This window comes from Anser anser (genome assembly GCF_964211835.1).
Source record: "Anser anser genome assembly, chromosome: W".
Lineage (NCBI taxonomy): Eukaryota > Metazoa > Chordata > Aves > Anseriformes > Anatidae > Anser > Anser anser.
In genome coordinates this window covers 9919438-9937280 of record NC_139731.1, presented here as the reverse complement: position 1 = coordinate 9937280, position 17843 = coordinate 9919438, and the positions used below count along the sequence as shown (strand labels likewise).

The following is a 17843-nucleotide window of genomic DNA, read 5'->3' as shown; positions in this document are numbered from 1 at the left end:
AAATATTATTGACAAAAGAGATCCAATTTCCTCTGTCCTCCCAGATGACTTCCTGCTAGAATATCACTTGCATATGAAAGCTAGTAGAAACAGAAACATGGATTAGTGGCACATGGCAATAGGATTTTAGAACTGTCGGACACTCATATGGAACTCATGTGGACACAGCCAGGCAAGGTCTAAATTAACTACCTCAAACACTAGTGCAAGTGAATCACAGATGTGTGTGACTTCTCAGAGAAGTTTTCTGAATGCTATTTTGACTCTCTCAGCTAGACCAACTATAACATGACCAGCAGCTTGGCTAGTTTACTTCTACAGGTACTGTAGTTTAAGTTATATCTTCAGAACACAAACATGTGAAAGCTATTCTTTTTCATCTATACATACTCTATATAATTATTTCTCAAATATAATATCTAACATTCTCTTGGTACATGTACACACCTTACTCCAAACTGACACTTGATCAAATTGTTCAGTCCCATGATTTTATGGATGTACTGGTTTAGGACTCTGTTGCGTTACGGAATGTAGCCAATTAACCGTTATGGGTCCAGTCGGGTTCAGGATACTGAACTATCACGGTCACAGATTCACCAATAATGTAGGTATGTTCTGAGATGCTACTCAAGGGCTCCTGCCTTTTCATGAGTTAATCTTAGATGGCTTGATCTTGCTTATCAATACCCAAGCTCTGCAAATGTCTCCCACTTCCTGCTGATCTATAACAATCTTTCATATAGAAGATGTTAATTGTAGTAATGTGCTTGAGCACATGATAGAATAGGCACAGGCCAAGTGAGACAATAGTTGAGTAATGCGGTGTGACTTCCTTCCCCTGCAAGGTAGAGGGGTGCATAACCTTATGGGAAATATCACAGATTTCCCCTTCTCCCCTACATGTTGTGTCTAGGTTTGAGGTTGCAGCAGAGAAAAGACTTGTGGTTATGGGCTGTTGCATTGTGTTACAACTTTGCTTGCTCTGAAAAGCCAGGTTTGGGTTGCAGGTGAGATAGCTATCTGGTCAGCTGTGGGGAAGAGGAAACAGAAAACCGGTGAATGAAATACTAAGAATGCCTCCCACCATGTAGGAGGCAAGATCTCGTAGAGAGGTTCTTATCTTTTTTTAAGCCCCTAGATAAATCCAAGCTTAGAGTGTAATACAGCTTTGTTATGTGCCTATGACATTATGCAGGACTCTCTGTGCTGAAAAGCAAACCAAACAGTAATATACCACACAAGGTAATTATTTAACCACACATGGTAAAAAACAAACAAGCAAACAAACAAAAAAGAAACACAAAGAACAAAGATGGAAGCAGAACCACCCTCATATTTAGAGGACAGCAGTGGGAGAATAATGCACTCATCAGGACATTCTGTTCATTTCTCTGCTTTGCCATAGATTTCCTGTGTGTCTTGATGAGGCATTCCTTAGCTTCTGTATTCCAGTTTACCATCTGCAAGTTGAGGATACAGAATCTAAAAGTGAAGATGAGGGCATTAAAAGCTGTGTGGCTATAAAAAAGTAATAATAAAAATCAGTACCTGTGATAGTGGGGACAATATAAATATTATGATAAGGGAGCAGTTTTAATTGTCACTGGAGGTATTTCTGGAAAGCATGCTTCCCTACTGTATTTACTCCTTTTTCATACATTTGAGTCGGATTGTGTCTCATAGATGCTTCCTGAGTTTCAGAACTTCATAAGATTACCGCTGCTTATTCTATGGATTAGTTTCTTTGCTTTATGCTTAACTGGCAAATTAATGTTGTCAGTAGCTTGGGAAAATACAACTTGCCTTTGTATGCCCTCAGCCAGAGAACAATTTGTGTCTGCAAATTTTCATGCAATGCTTTTGTTTTATTGCTATTATATCTTTGCTAAGATAATTATTACTGAGAATATCTTACAGATATTAGTGCCTGGGTATTATTTTGTGCAGTTGCATATTGGCAAATAAAATGCTGTTTTTAATACTGCTTTAAACTAGTTTAACATATTCTAATAGAAGTATCTCATAAAGAACCTATAATGTCATGCAAAGTACTTTTGAGACTTAATCAAGCTGGTAAAGCAGGGAATCTGTTTATTTAAATGAAGCTCTGGTGTTCTCTGGCTATGCTGAATTTTTGCATGAGTGAAGGGATGTGCAGGAAGCATCAGAGTCCTACAGAGAAAATTAGGACCTCTGGGTGTGGTTTAGGTGGGCTCACAGATGTGTGTTAACTGACTCTAGCAATACTAAGGCACTCTAGTTGGCTATAAGGTTAAATTTATGGAACCTATCAGTCACTGTTTCCCCCTTCCTCTCCCCACCAAACACAAACACACACACACACACCAGGAATAAAGTGATACTAAGGAAAATATTTATTTCAGATAATAGACAGTAGTGTATATTGCTCAGAGTATTTCCTTACTAAGGAGCTTGATGTTCAGGTGCATATGAATTTGATAAAAGATGTATCTGAAAACCGTAGGGGAGGGGGTAGGTAGGATTTATTTTTTTTAAGGCATGCTTAGTATTAAATGCCATGATGTTCTATTAAGTGAGCTATTTAGCATACTTTCATGTTCTTTTGTGCATGCGCTGTTCCTTGAGATGCTGTTGCGTTAAGGGGTGTAGCCAATTAACCGTTATGGGTCCGGTCGGACTCAGGGTATTGAACTATCACGGTCACAGATTCACCAATAACGTAGCACGCCCTCACTCTAGTCGCGTTCAATGAGAACTATCACGGCTAGGAACAATGCAATTAAGTGCAATTTATTACAGCAACAGGTACGCAGGTTCTTTGGATTGCTGGCAATAAATTCACTGTCTGCAAAAGCAAGCAAGCATGCATGAAACACACAGGTACACACCTGGTATAACCAAGCGTTCAAAACTTACCCCACGGTGTCCCAATGGGGGGGGGGGGGGGGGGGAAGAGAAGCTCAGCCCATCGACTGACCCTAGAAGTCAGAAGGTATCCTTCGTGATGGTATCTTCCCTAACATCCCCTCTCTCTTAAGCCAATTAATATTATTTTCCATCTTGAGCTTGAGTGACTCTAGTCATGCATATCTTGGTTATAATTGGTAAAAAGTTTTCTCGCTTTTGTTTAAAGGTATAGGCTCCGAGAAATTCACAGCGCGTGCTCAGTGAGGGCTGGTCGCACCTTGGAGGCGGGTAGCTTTTGGGATGGAGGTGTGTTTTGGTATTATAATGATATTATAATGAGCAAAAGTTCACTAGAGTAGAGCATTTTGTCAAAAACATGACAGGTCGTTGGCTCAGGGTAGCAAATGTGCAGCTTATCGCTCTCGGTGTGCACAAGAACAATCGAGTCCCCACCTGGTCACAGAGCCTAGCCGTGATGTCTCCACTCTGCTCTACACTCCGTACTGTTCCTTAGAGTCAGCACACCAGGTTCCCCTAGTGCGATAGCATCTAAGGTTGGAGGCCTAGGGAACGCTTAGGTAATGCAGCTACACTCCACCCTGAAAGCTTCTTCAATGCTGTACGTTTTCTTTAAAATGTGAATATTAGTTTAATTTGCCTAGTCACTTTAGGCAATCACACTGCATAATCCACCCTGTGACTATAGTCACTCAAGCTTCATGACATTTGGAATGTGTCAGGTATATCACATACATTCTCAGGATGAGGATTATCGAGTGTACGTACATCATGTAGGGATACTAAACGTTTCATCATAGTCCAGAGTTTAACATACAAACTAATTGTTAGTATAAAGCATAATACAGTGAGTAGTAACAAAACAACAACAGGGTGAAGCATCTTGTTGAAGATTCCTGTGGCAGTTGACAACCATCCAAACAATGTGTCCCACCAACAGTTTTTCATCTTTCTTTATTCTTTCCATCACTTGATGTGTTTCTTCTATATCATGATGGACAGTAATCAAAGTCTTTCATCCATTTTCTTGAACTTGTTTCATTAACTGCTTCAAATCTTCATGTAACAGTAATTTCTTCACCAGGGTAAGGTTCATTCCAATAGGCATAGGCAGCAGATCATGGAGTATAATTTCAGTGGGTAAAGTTCCTCCTTTTCCCTCTCTAATAATAGCTGCTGCTACAGACTATATCCATAACTCTGCTTGGATGCAGCTCAAGGAAGGGAAGTATCACCTTGAGTTTTTCCAAGGGTATTTACAATTAATTGATTATATGATTTTATTGGTCATTCCAATTTCCTTAGGTCATCTGTAGTAGCAGTTATTCTACTCATTAGAACCTCGGCATCAATGCTCTTTAATATACCTAATCCTGTTCCCAATAACCCAGTTGCATCTTGTGGCATGTGCCAAGATTGTTTCAGAGAACATCCATGTAAGCACACTAACCAGCCGGTGTAGGCAGTCCTCAAAAAGGTGGTCTACCCTTTTTAGAGACCAGCTAGGGTTAAAGAGAACTTGTTGTCCCACATTTTTAATTAGGTAAGGACCTGTGTTGAAGACGGAAGGAGTTAGACTAATGGGAGGCCGAGTTGGTACATTTTCAAATATCTGCGGGAGCAGAGGCTTCTTGTTCTTTACAATCGACGTGGATGTCGCTGTACCAATTGTAAATTCGAATAGCAATTCAGTGCCTCTGTAACCCCAAAGACAGTACGCAGTTATAGGTTTGGTGAAAGTAAAATTGTGCCAGCAATTAGAATTTGGTTCAGTTATTTTGCTAAAACTGGTACTATAATTTTGTGGTCTGGAAGAATCAGCATAAATTGTCTTAATTTCAGTCGGCCTATTGTAAGTAGACCCATTAGTTATTTGGCAACTGATTTGTATTGTCTGGCCTGAAGTGGCTTGAAGTTCAGTCATTCAAAGTGAATCATTCCAACTCCATTCATCTTTTGAAAATATCTTTTTTTTTCCATGAAAAACTAAAGTAGAGAGATTTAGGTCATTTATGTTTTGCAGTGTTCCAACACTTGCACTATACTGTGACAATGCATGGTTTCAAGGGTCATTATGAGATGTCACAGTGAAACACCTCAGCTTCATGCACAACCACAGTAGCTAAGTTTAAGTTTTCCCTGATGGCATGTGCTCCCATAATCCAGTGTATTTAACATGGGCTTGGGACCATGGCCATTTTGGGTCTTTTTGGCTATGAACCAAAGGGGATTGCATTAAGGTCAGGGTAAAGCACAGCATTATCAATCCAAACTGCTGATTTGTGATTCTCCAGCTGTCCGCACGCAGTTCACTCAGGATTCCTGTGAACACAAAAGCAAAGAAAATATGCTCGGTTGTATTCAACCATCAGGGTTAGAAAGAGGGTGAGAGAAAAATCTTTGACTTCCCAAGTGTAGGGATTTTTGGGGTTAGTTAATACCACTGTGACTGTTCCAATCTGAGGCATTTTCACCAGCACAGGTTGTCCAGTATAAAATCCTGTAGGATGTTTTTCTAGTTTATAATAAACCTTTGGGGTGATTGTATTGGTTGATGCACAGAAGGCTTTCACTATCTCTACCATGTTTGGAACTGCAGCAGTCAAAGGTGCAGTGTTAGCATTTAACTGCCTGTAATCCACAGTAAAATGCCATTGCCTGGTTGGTTTCTTTACCGTCCACACCGGCGAATTGTAAGGTGAATGAGTCCTTTTAATAATGCCTCTTCCTTCCAGTTCTGTTACCACCCCGTCAATCCCCATAAGTGCTGCTGCTGGCAACAGATGTTGCCAAACATCAGTGATTTTAGTGGGGGGTAAGGGTATGGATGTTAGTAACAGACTCAATTTCACTGTGCCTGAATCCCTTTGATGTGTCGCAAAACTCCACACAGTTCCATGTGGGATTTTCCACATTTGCCCATACAGTATGTCAAATCCTAAAATATTAGTATATGCAGCAACAACTAATACTTCTGCTCTGGTTAATTTCTGTTCATTTGGCAGCCAGAGTGAAATTTTTGCGGTGGGGCATTCTTTTTCCACACCATCGATTCCTGTGAATTTAACCCTGTGTCGACCAGGCGTTATGCCCAGGGTTTGTGCTGTCTCATGTAATTAACAACATTTGGGCCCTGGTGTCAATGAGAAAGTTTACCAATATTTTTTGGGGTCCAACGGGAATGGCAATGATAGGGTCAGAGTGTTCATTAGAGAGCCATTGAATTGCTAATGCCCGCCGAGCAGGGTGGCTCACTGCCTTCCCCGGGGATAGTTTTTTTGTTGAGCTTCCTCCTCGTCAATTAGGCTGGGTGCAGAAGGTGCACTTTCCTTATGGGTTGGGGATTTTCCAGTTAGGCAATTCTTCCCAGCTGGAATATTTTTCTTACCCAGAGATCAGACTAATGTACAGAGGTCCTCCATAGAGGCACCACACAAGAATGGTTGGGGTGCACCCAAAGCTAGGGCCTTACTCCACAACTCACCCTGTTCCTTATTAAGTTTCAATCTCTCTTTGAGTTTGGGTATCTGGGGTTTTGAGTATGGATTTGGCAAACTCACCGGGAGTGATCTGGGGGCTTAGTACTGAATGAACTAATATCTATATCTTGTAGGGCACAGATAAGAGGGGTTAATCGAGCTGGGTTGATAGGAGTTAACAGCGGGGGTTTCCTGAATTCATATCTTTCATATATCGCCTGAATGCAGGCTTCTTTCTGTACTGCTACAGCCAGGTCAGAATAGTTTGTGGCTCTAATTTCCAGGAGTTCCCCTCTCTCCTGGGGATCTCTACCCCCTGCCCAGTATACAGCTCATTCAGTTATAGAGCAATTATGGTCTCCTGGTGTGGTAGTTAAAAATACTCCTGGTCCCCAAAAGCCTCTTGCTTCTTCCTCATTCAACATAATTTGGTCTCCTCCTTCAAGAGAAACTCGCCACACATACTCGACTTCCGATTCTCCTGACTGCCTTGAGAACTTCTCCTGTATTCTTATCAACTCTGCTGGTGACCATGGGATTGTTCGCACAGTAGTGAGGATTTCATCATCAGCAGTGGTCTCAGTTTTAACTAAAGGTCTCAAAGAAATCAATTGAGGTTCAGAATAATCAGTCTTACTGGTATAACCAAGTGTTCAAATCTTACCCAGAAGTGTCCCAGTGGGGGAGGAAGATACCATCGTGACTTCTGGTTATACCAAGTACCTCCCCAGTAAACTTAGAAATCTCTGGAGTCTCTGTGCCTTTTTAATGCGTTAATAGCCAGGCTGTGTACCTGTGCATTTTATGCATGGTAGCTTGCTTTTGCAGACGGTGACTTTATTGCCAGCAATCCAAAGAACCTGTGTACCTGTTGGTGTAATAGATTGCACTTAATTGCATTGTTCCTAGCCGTGATAGTTCTCATCAAATGCAACTAGAGTGAGAGTGTGCTACGTTATTGGTGAATCTGTGACTGTGATAGTTCAGTATCCTGAACCCGACTGGACCCATAACGGTTAATTGGCTACATTCCGTAACGCAACAGAGTCCTAAACCAGTACATCCATAAAATCATGGGACTGAACAATTTGATCAAGTGTCAGTTTGGAGTAAGGTGTGTACATGTACCAAGAGAATGTTAGATATTATATTTGAGAAATAATTATATAGAGTATGTATAGATGAAAAAGAATAGCTTTCACATGTTTGTGTTCTGAAGATATAACTTAAACTACAGTACCTGTAGAAGTAAACTAGCCAAGCTGCTGGTCATGTTATAGTTGGTCTAGCTGAGAGAGTCAAAATAGCATTCAGAAAACTTCTCTGAGAAGTCACACACATCTGTGATTCACTTGCACTAGTGTTTGAGGTAGTTAATTTAGACCTTGCCTGGCTGTGTCCATATGAACTGTTATATATCCTTAAGTAGGATCTCTTAACTGTTGCTCTTCTGCATCTTACTCCATAAGGGAATTTTCTTTTTGTCTCTAAAATACTTCACAATAGAGATGGGTGTTCCAGAATGGAGGTATCTGCTAGTCATTATAAAGTAGTTCAGAATTTCAATAAATTGTCTGTGGATGACACTTTACTGAGGTTCAAATCATGTGCAAGCACACATAAACACGTTCATGGTTTCTTTATTGGATATCAAGAAAGAGGACACAGACAAGGGGCAGTTAGCATGTTACAGGAGTGAATCATTAGGAAGCCTTCAATATAGGAGCATACAAACAGATAAGTCTTCACTTTTTTGAACTGTAACTTGCTATAGGGTTGTGAGTGCCTATTTTTGTTCAGCCACTCCTACTTTTCCTGTTGGCATTTATCTTGTATCTATTGTATTGGTTTTGGGTAGAAGAAGGTCCATCAGTTGAGTCTCTGTTACTGGCCATCGTTTCTATTCTTAGTAGTCACCAACAAACACAATAATTTGGGTTTTCTAAGTGTGAATACTCCTTGGTGGATAAGACTGTTGTAGATTGACACATACTCAAATTCTTGCTTCAGGATTAGAAAATGGAGTCTGAAAAGTAACTTTTAAGGCAACTTCCTCTGTCACTGCTGTTTGGGACACTAACATCAAATTAAGGTACATTATACAATGTTGGTAGGCTAGAGTTTAAGGACTTTAAAAAGTAGTTCATGGATGAACAGTAAAATGCCCTTTTCGGTATGTATGAATTTATTGTAAGATCAAAATCCAAATGACTTCTTGAATATACATCTCCCTTACTTTGCTAATAATTTTCAAGTGAAGGAAGTTGAAGTTGAGCATGCAGTAATATGGGGAAATATTTACATGGTCTCAATATGATGGAGAACTACTCCATTTTCCTTCCTGAGCTCTGTGGTTCAAAGAATGAAAAAAGGCAGGGAAAAAAGCTTCAGCTCGATGGATGATGCAGAAAGTCTCAGCTGCCTTGGATAACGGATGGCTTAATTGTCCTGTGAATTCCTGCAAATGCCTGCTGATTTAAGCAAGTTTGGCAACTAGTCTTTTCAGATTCCCCAAGAAAAGAAGTGATTTTCTAATATCTTTCTATATTCAAAAAGGCACATTTCATAAACAAGGTCAAGTGATCTTGCGGCTTCGGTTTTGCTCATGAGTAACCTAATGTAATAATGATTTAATGAAAAAGGATTTCCTCCTTATTTCAGGTTGCTAGTAATGGAATCTATGGCTCCTTCAGGAGACATGTCCCGCCCGCATCACATTGCATCAGTTGTTCCAAACCGGTATCCCCGCTGGTTCACCCTAAGTCACATCGAATCCCAGCAGTGTGAGCTGGCATCAACCATGCTAACAGCAGCCAAAGGTACAGTGCTGTCAGTTTCGTATTCAGATAAATTTATGCTTTTAATATTACATGGAGTAGACAGATTTTAAAACTTGTGTTTAGGAATCCAAATTATAATCTGACAGGAGCTTGAAATGGGAACACACTGAACTGACAAACCTGTCACTTAATCTTCCATCAAAGTAGTTAAGCTACCTAGATGGTAGCCAGATAGGCTTGATTTGAGTCTGATGAAACAACTTTTTGTTCTGACACACGATGTAGACTGCAAGACTCAGGAGTGGACAAATCACTTCTAAAATTCACAAATCAAGATGACTTTTTGGCATGTACTGCACTAACACCATCAGACACTAGAGGAGTTTGTGCTGCCTTATATCTTTTGTTTATGTGATTTAATTACGGAAAGTTTATAAAAACAAAATGTGTACAACTGAAACATCATATTATGGCTGCAGCAATGGCCTGCTCAATTATAATGTCTCTCTGGATATTTTGGGAGCTTGTTCTGTTCTGTTGATTCTGTTTACATTTTGTAGGTGATGTTAGGAGGCTGGAAACAGTGTTACAATCCATCCAGAAAAATATCCACTCCTCATCACACATCTTCAAACTTGCCCAGGATGCATTTAAAATAGCAACACTCATGGAAAGCTTGCCAGACATCACTCTTCTGAAAGTTTCTCTGGAGTTGGGCCTTCAGGTATTTCCCTTGTTCATTATTACTACAGCAGAAGACAGGAATTTGACCCTGTGTTGGTGGGTACAGTTTTTTAAGTCACTGAGGGACATACCATCTTGGGCTCAGTTTTCAGATTCTGTTTACTGATGTAAAGCTCAGTTGACTGGTAAACACAGAGCAAGGGTCTTCTCAGCCCTTTTGTGCTATTTGGGTGGAAAGAGATGGAAGTGGGTGGCTGCAGGGCATTCTTGTGTTCAGGAGTGACAGAAGACCAATTCAATAGCTCCAGGAGTATATGTAGGGGTGTCCAGAGAGCAAATTATCCTGCTGGCCAGAAATGCGCTAGATTTTTTGCATGGCCTTGAGGGGCTTCTTACTATTCCTCCCATCTTTCCTTTTCCTTTTTACCCAAAGGAGATTTGGTGCTTGCTGAATTACTAGAGAAACCCAAAGTCAACCATAATATACTGTTTCTAAGGCAGACTATGCTAACAGCAGCATGCACTTCATCAAATCCTGCACTCCACATGCTTTGAGATGGTCATCTGCATCAGATGGTCTGAGGTGTATAAGAGCCTCAGATCACTTTTAAGGCTCTTAGGAGAGACTTTACAAGCTAAAAGGAGACAGCTAAGTTTTAGGTATCTGAAGTAATATTGCCTTACACTGATGAATCTTAGAGTTTATTTCAACAAAAATAAACCTCTTCATCCCTTTTCAGGGAGTTCTTCAAAAAAAACCATGCAAAGATCAGGAAACCATTTATTACTAGACTTTCAGAAGCTAAATTCTTTAATCAGAAAGCTGATATCTGTATGTTTTGTTAGCCTTTCTTATCCTTAAGGTTGCTGTGGAAATCTGCTTTTTTTTTTCACATCTTGGTATGTTTCTGCCTTAAATGCTTACTTGCGAGAGAAAGAACTTTGACCTGTGAGTTACCTCAAGCATTCATCAAGTATCATTCAGTGCTAGCAGTACACTTTGGATGTCACTGTATTCATGGATACCCCTGTGTGGTTGATGATGTCATCAGAATGTCTTCAGTGAGATCTAGTGAAAGAATTATCATGAACTTGTACTTTCTCCTAAATCCAGGGTTTGGAATAAACTGGTGTAGAAATTGTCTACTCTTCTGTCTCAAGATAATACCAACATTTCACAGCTCTTTCACTGGGATTTCTATGGCAGAAAAGCATCTTATATTGTTCTAGATTTGGGAGTAATATATGGACTCCTGGGTTCTTTCTCCCTATTTCTGATGGTAGTGAATGTTCTGTGACTCAGCAGAGGGAAGGCATTTAAACTAGCTGTGGAAAGAGGTCATCAACATGGCCAAATGGGCATGGACCATCTCAGGTGTATTCTATCCTTCAGAACCTTACTGGCACAGATGCTGTAAGATCTGCAGGTGCAGGAGGGCCTTCTTATTCCTCCATTTGCCTATTATATGTTATGCCAATGCAAGTAAGTATTACTGTATGAATGCAGACAGGTACTGCTGGCAGAACTTCTGAGCAAAACAGTGCAGGTGAACACAATGCATATTTGGTGTCGTTTCCATGAAAAGCTGTAAATAGATAAATAGACCTTCTTCCAATGTGTATGACAAAGAGGTTTTGCATTGCTGTGGGAGCTAATGGTTGGCCATTTCTTGTATCTCTTATGGGTAGCGAGATCTTCTATTCTTCTAGATTAAGAAACTCTTATAAAAATCCATCAGGACAAAGTCAGGTTTATTCCCAGTGGAGAGACCTTGGCTTTCAGATAAGCGACATCATTCACAGGGGTCTCATCATTTTCAGACTTATTGACCTGTTGAGAAGCTCTCTTCAATTGATAGCACAGATCTTGGATAGGTCTTGGACAGATCTGAAACTCTTTTTAAGAAGAAGTATCTCAAAAATGTATTGAGCAGAAGTGAAATATTTCTTTGGCTACATGGGTTATGCTATAAATTAACTTCAGCTCCTCTTTGATCAAGACATGGATACATGCTTTATTTGAAATCCTTGTGGTTTTTTTTTTGTTTGTTTGTTTGGTTTTTTAATCATCAGTAAAGGGCTCCTCTCTTAGTGTTCTCAGCCTGTCAGTTTAATCAAATAGAAAGGACCAGATTCTTCAAGTCAAGAAACTTTTCCAGGTCAAGGAACTAGATATGGTATTCTGTTTTGCTCTCAAGTTAGGACTGTCTACATTAGAGTTATTGTTATGTCCACTATGCTTGCTGAAGGCTCTTGTGACTGGTCCTTTTACAGATCACCACAGAGAGGAAAGTCATCAGCGAAGATCTTCAGAGAAGTCATCATTCATACCATTTTTTTAAGCTTCCCTCCCCCATCAGTAGCAGAACTTAGACCATAAACCTATACTTTCTCTTAGATTCACTCTAGTTGGGGGAAGCTGAAAATTCATCTTGGATATTGGAAGAATGTTAGCCTTCAATTTTGTGTACATCAGTAAAGGAAGTCACCTAGACTCCTTCACTTTGATGGAGAGAACAGGATAGGTGTTTGCATTCTGAAGAATTTTGACTTGGGGGATGCCTGTTTTTCATAGAATCATAGAATGGCTGGGGTTGGAAGGGACCTCAAAGATCATCTAGTTCCAACCCCCCTGCCATAGGCAGGGACGCCACCCACTAGATCAGGTTACCCAGGGCCTCATCCAACCTGGTCTTGAACACCCCCCAGGGATGGGGCATCCCGTTTTTCTTCCAGAAAGACTTCAAGCAAAGGCTTTTCCTATGCTCTGCGCTAGCCATGTTTTCATATTTAAAAATGTGTTGAGTTGCTCCTTACAGATCAGTTTGCTTTCTTTCAAAACACTGTTCTCTGGTCTAGCACTTAAATTATTGTTTAGTCAACCTGATACCACAACATTTGAGGCCAACAAAGGCAGCAAATTACTTATCCTGTAATAGCTAGTCACTAAGCTCCCAAGGTGGGAATACTTGGAGCCCAGTGTGAAATCACTAGTGGTTATTTATAACTACACTTCTTAAAGGTTGTCTGTTTATTCATGCTCAGTAGTTTTTCCATCTTCTTAATTATCCTATATACATCTTAGAACTGAAGGAGGTGGCAGGAGTAGCTGGTATGACAGAGAGCTACATGCCACTTTGAAGTCTCCTTAGTATTGGGAAGGCATATGAGTTGAAAACCCTCTTACAAGTGCTACTGACTCCAATCTGTTTTGTGAGTGCATTTTACGACTTTAATATGTATAGTTCATCACTGAGAGCTTTATGTTTGACCTATTATGCTTTTTATTTCACTGCTACAAGTAGTAATGCCATGGTATGATCACCAGTACTGTAAAGGGAAAACTACTTGCTTTCTTTACATAGATATCTGTGGAGTCTGTCCAATTACTGAAGGAAGCTTTCCATGCAATTTCTGTGCAGTTTTTCTTTTTTTCTGAATAAACATATTTGCCCACATTTTGATAAATGACATAGGCAATAACTGCGAGTGATATAAAATATGGGCACTAAAATCAAAGCTTTAAAAAATCCTTTTTCTGGGTTTCTGATGGTTTTATGATGGAGCTTCTTTGCAGGATCTCTGTTTAGATGGAGAAGTTATCACTATGGGCATTTAAATAATAGCTGGATATATCTGGAATTGTATATATATCACTGTAGAATAAACAGACAGTCAAATCACAGTATACTCTTAGCTCCTATCTGTATTGATGAAGTCAATGAAAAGAGATGCAGATGTACGGAAAAAATCGGATGGGTTAGTTTGCCTAACAAGAGTAGACGTTTTCACTTTAAAGGCTACCATTCACAGAGGGAGGAGGTACAATATAATTTAATTTGAATAATTAGTAATTGGTTAGGTTTTACTTTTTTTTTCTCAATAAAACAAAGTCTTTGTAAGAAGGACCTACAGCTGGAATATGATAGCTAAAGATAGCTGAGTGTGGTGGTTTTACCCTGCTAGGCAGCTGAACACCACAACCGCTCTCTCACTCCCCCTCCTTAGATGAGGAGGGGAAGAAGAAAAGGAAAGAACAACTCATGGTTTGAGATAAGGATGATTTAATTAAAGGAAAAAGAAATAATTATTAAGGAAAGTTTATTATTAATTAAACAATTCAACTAAAAAATTTAACTAAACAATTAACAATTTAACAAAAGGGAAAAAAAAAAGAAAGGGGAAAAGGGAGGGGGAAAGGGAAAACTAAACAAAACAAGTAAAGGCTATATGGAAGTGCAGAGGAAAGAAATTACTCTCTACTTCCCACAAATGAGCGATGCTTGACCACGTCCTTGAAGAAGGGCCTCAACGCACGTAGCCGGTGTTCGGGAGGAGGACAGACGTTTTCACAACGAGAGCCCACCCCCTTCCCTCTTCCTCCTTTTTCCACCTTTTATTGCTGAGTGTGACATCATATGGTATGGAATATCCCTTTTGTTGGTTTAGGTCAGCTGCCCTGGTGATGTTTCTTTTCTCACTTTTTGCCCACCCCCTAGGAGGGTTAGAGAGTCCTGATGCTGTGCCAGCACTGCTCAGCAGCAGACACAACACTGGTGTGATACCATTGCTGTTTTAGCTACGAGTGCAGAGCACAGCACTGTATGGGCTGCTGCAGGGAAAGTTAACATCCCAGCCAGACCCAGTACACTGAGCAGTATTTTTCAAATCTTTTTACGTATCAGCTGACAAGAGGTAGCAGAGAAGGGAGAGGGCAAGAGGCTGCCATTTTGAACCCCAGTGTATCTGAGTAACTTAAATCCCTAATTCTTGGTATATTGCCTTGATTTTGCATTAGGATTAATTTGTATTTTGTTTGTGTCGTTTTAATAGGTGATGCGGATGACGCTGTCAACACTGAATTGGCGACGGCGGGAAATGGTGAGGTGGTTGGTAACATGTGCAACAGAAGTAGGTATGTTCTGAGTTGCTACTCAAGGGCTCCTGCCTTTTCATGAGTTAATCTTAGATGGCTTGATCTTGCTTATCAATACCCAAGCTCTGCAAATGTCTCCCACTTCCTGCTGATCTATAACAGTCTTTCATATAGAAGATGTTAATTGTAGTAATGTGCTTGAGCACATGATAGAATAGGCACAGGCCAAGTGAGACAATAGTTGAGTAATGCGGTGTGACTTCCTTCCCCTGCAAGGTAGAGGGGTGCATAACCTTATGGGAAATATCACAGATTTCCCCTTCTCCCCTACATGTTGTGTCTAGGTTTGAGGTTGCAGCAGAGAAAAGACTTGTGGTTATGGGCTGTTGCATTGTGTTACAACTTTGCTTGCTCTGAAAAGCCAGGTTTGGGTTGCAGGTGAGATAGCTATCTGGTCAGCTGTGGGGAAGAGGAAACAGAAAACCGGTGAATGAAATACTAAGAATGCCTCCCACCATGTAGGAGGCAAGATCTCGTAGAGAGGTTCTTATCTTTTTTTAAGCCCCTAGATAAATCCAAGCTTAGAGTGTAATACAGCTTTGTTATGTGCCTATGACATTATGCAGGACTCTCTGTGCTGAAAAGCAAACCAAATAGTAATATACCCATCATTTAACCACACAAGGTCGAAAAAAAAAAAACAAACACAAAGTGAAGAGATGAAAGACACAGACTCCTGATGGCTCTTGAACAGAAGGCCTTTATTGCCCTTTTTTTCTCCACTAGAAATACTTTCCCCATAACCCCATGCACTGTCCACAGTCACACATCACAATCCACACAGTCATGCAAAGAGGCCTCTTGCACTTCTCATTCATACCACAAGAAAATGTCACTTAAAATAATTTGTCCGCGGCTTCAGGAGGTCCTTGTCTACTCCCGCGGTGAGCGGCTGAGAGTGGAGACCCCTCCGGGGGAAAATGGTCGGGGTGCACCTAGGGGCGTCCGCTCCACAGTCGATCCCACAGCCGAGCAGAGCGGCTCCTGGCGCAAGGAAGGATGCTATTATAGTTTTGTATAATTACAGCAAAGAGATGCATTGTGATGAGGAGCGAGTGTGGCGTTGACCATTTGTTTCATGGTTTGGTTTTTGCCCATGTAATTGAACCTTACACGTGCTGTTGCTGTTACACATCCCAGAATATCTAATTCCTGTGGCTCTAGGGGCGCTTGCGGCAAGTAGACAGTCCAGTCTTTGTTATCTGCTGGGTTCCCCACCAGACATGTCATAAACGGGTCGTTAGCTTTAGCCCGGGACAGGCACATCGCTTATTGTCCTGTCATGTTGGCAAGGGTGACCCAGATGTTGCAGCGTGGTTGGATGGAGACCCAGGGCTGGCAATAACCGATGACAGCGGCGATTGTGAGGAGGAGGCCAACCATGGCCTTACCCCCCTTTCTGGTACCCACCTTGGTCTGTGACCTGTGGAGACACAAGCATACCCTTGACCCCAAGTTATTAGAGGCTGGGGTCCCTCCCAAAGACCTGTATTTAAATTTTTTACCATTACTAAGGCCTGCTCTGATTGTGGCACCCGTGACAGCGCGGAATTCATATTTTTGTAATGTTTTATTATGGGCGGTACCTCTTTGTGAGGAAAGGGTAATGATAGGTGATTCGTTATGTAAAGTGCCTTTCCCAGCCTGTTCTGTGGTGTTTCCTGTGTGTCTCCCCCTTTTTGTTTATTTAGCAGTTCTTTCAGGGTGTGATGTGTGTGCTGAACAATGGCTTGACCCGTGGGGGAATGAGGAATGCCTGTGATGTGTCTGATGCCCCAAGTTCGAAAAAAGGTTTGAAGGGAGTGACTAGTATAGGCGGGGCCATTGTCGGTTTTTATTTCCTTTGGGATGCCCAGTGCTGCAACACGGAAGTGAGCCTGGATATGGCGGCTAGTTTCACCTGCCGCGGCTGTCGCCCAAATAGCATGAGAGAAAGTGTCTACTGATACGTGAACATATTTCGAGCGACCAAATTCTGGAATATGCGTTGCGTCGGTCTGCCATAACTGTAAGGACCATAGATATCTAGGGTTTACCGTTAAAGGCGTGGTCAAAACATGTTGTTGACAGTCAGGACATGTTTGGACAATCAATTTGGCGTCAGTGATCGATATAGCGAATTGTTTCACCAAGACTTTGGTGGATTGATGGAAGAAAGCATGGGATAACCGTGCTTGCTCCAGCACCTTAGGCACCGGGGCAGTCAGGGTCATATTAGTTAGCTGGTCAGCGCGTGCGTTACCCTCTGTAAAAATACTGGACAACATGGTGTGGCTCCGCATGTGAATAATACAATATGGGTGCACTCACTGCTCCACCAAAAATAACAGCTCCTTAAATTTTAGAAACAAGTTTTCCTTTGGGATATGTCTCTAATGTGCCCTCTCGCTAATGTCCTGTAGCGACACCTACAGCATATTGTGAGTCAGATAGAATATTCAAAAGTACTGTTGGCCAGCGCTTAAAAGCCATTATAATAGCATGTAGTTCAACTATCTGTGGGGAACCTTGGATCTGCTCAATCTGATGTTGCCACTTTCCACCTTCTTCCCAAGTTACTACAGCTTTGCCTGTTTTTCCGGACCCATCTGTAAAGACCGTCCGCCCATCCACTGGTTGCCATTGGCACAATGGCTGCTCTTCAATTTTTCTATTATTATAAAAGGAGAACATTTTATGAGGTGGCTGGTGGGTATCAACCTGTCCGTCGAATCCCGTCAACGCTATTTGGAGCTCTAAACTATTCTGCAAGCACTAGGTGAAGTAGTCTTTTACTACGGGAATTATAATCAGATTGGGTTCTTCTCCCACTAATTCAACTATTCTCTCACGTTCTTTCTTTATTAGGACAGCGAACTTTTCCACTCGCGTTGCAATAGTTTTTGAGGGTTGATGGGGTAAAAAGACCCATTCCAGGACCACTAAGGGGTCCTTACGGGAGGGGTCCCATTGCCCAATAATAGCCACTGGTTGTTGTTCTTGATTACAAATATATAATTGAAGGGGGAGGTTCTCACTACGGCGATGGCATTGCTGTGCCAAGATTCTTTCATT

The 17843-nt window shown here is 41.2% G+C and overlaps 1 protein-coding gene across 5 annotated transcripts in view; it reads left to right on the top strand.

Annotated features, from left to right (window-relative positions):
- The window catches only part of LOC310888746 (zinc finger SWIM domain-containing protein 6), a 219639-nt gene that overhangs the window by 191897 nt on the left and 9899 nt on the right, over positions 1-17843 (top strand). For all 5 annotated transcript variants that reach the window (XM_083815763.1, XM_083815760.1, XM_083815759.1 and 2 more), the window contains 3 exons: positions 9051-9208; positions 9730-9893; positions 14687-14768. In XM_083815763.1, coding sequence (XP_083671889.1) covers positions 9051-9208; positions 9730-9893; positions 14687-14768 — 404 coding nt within the window. The remainder of the gene's footprint in view (positions 1-9050; positions 9209-9729; positions 9894-14686; positions 14769-17843) is intronic.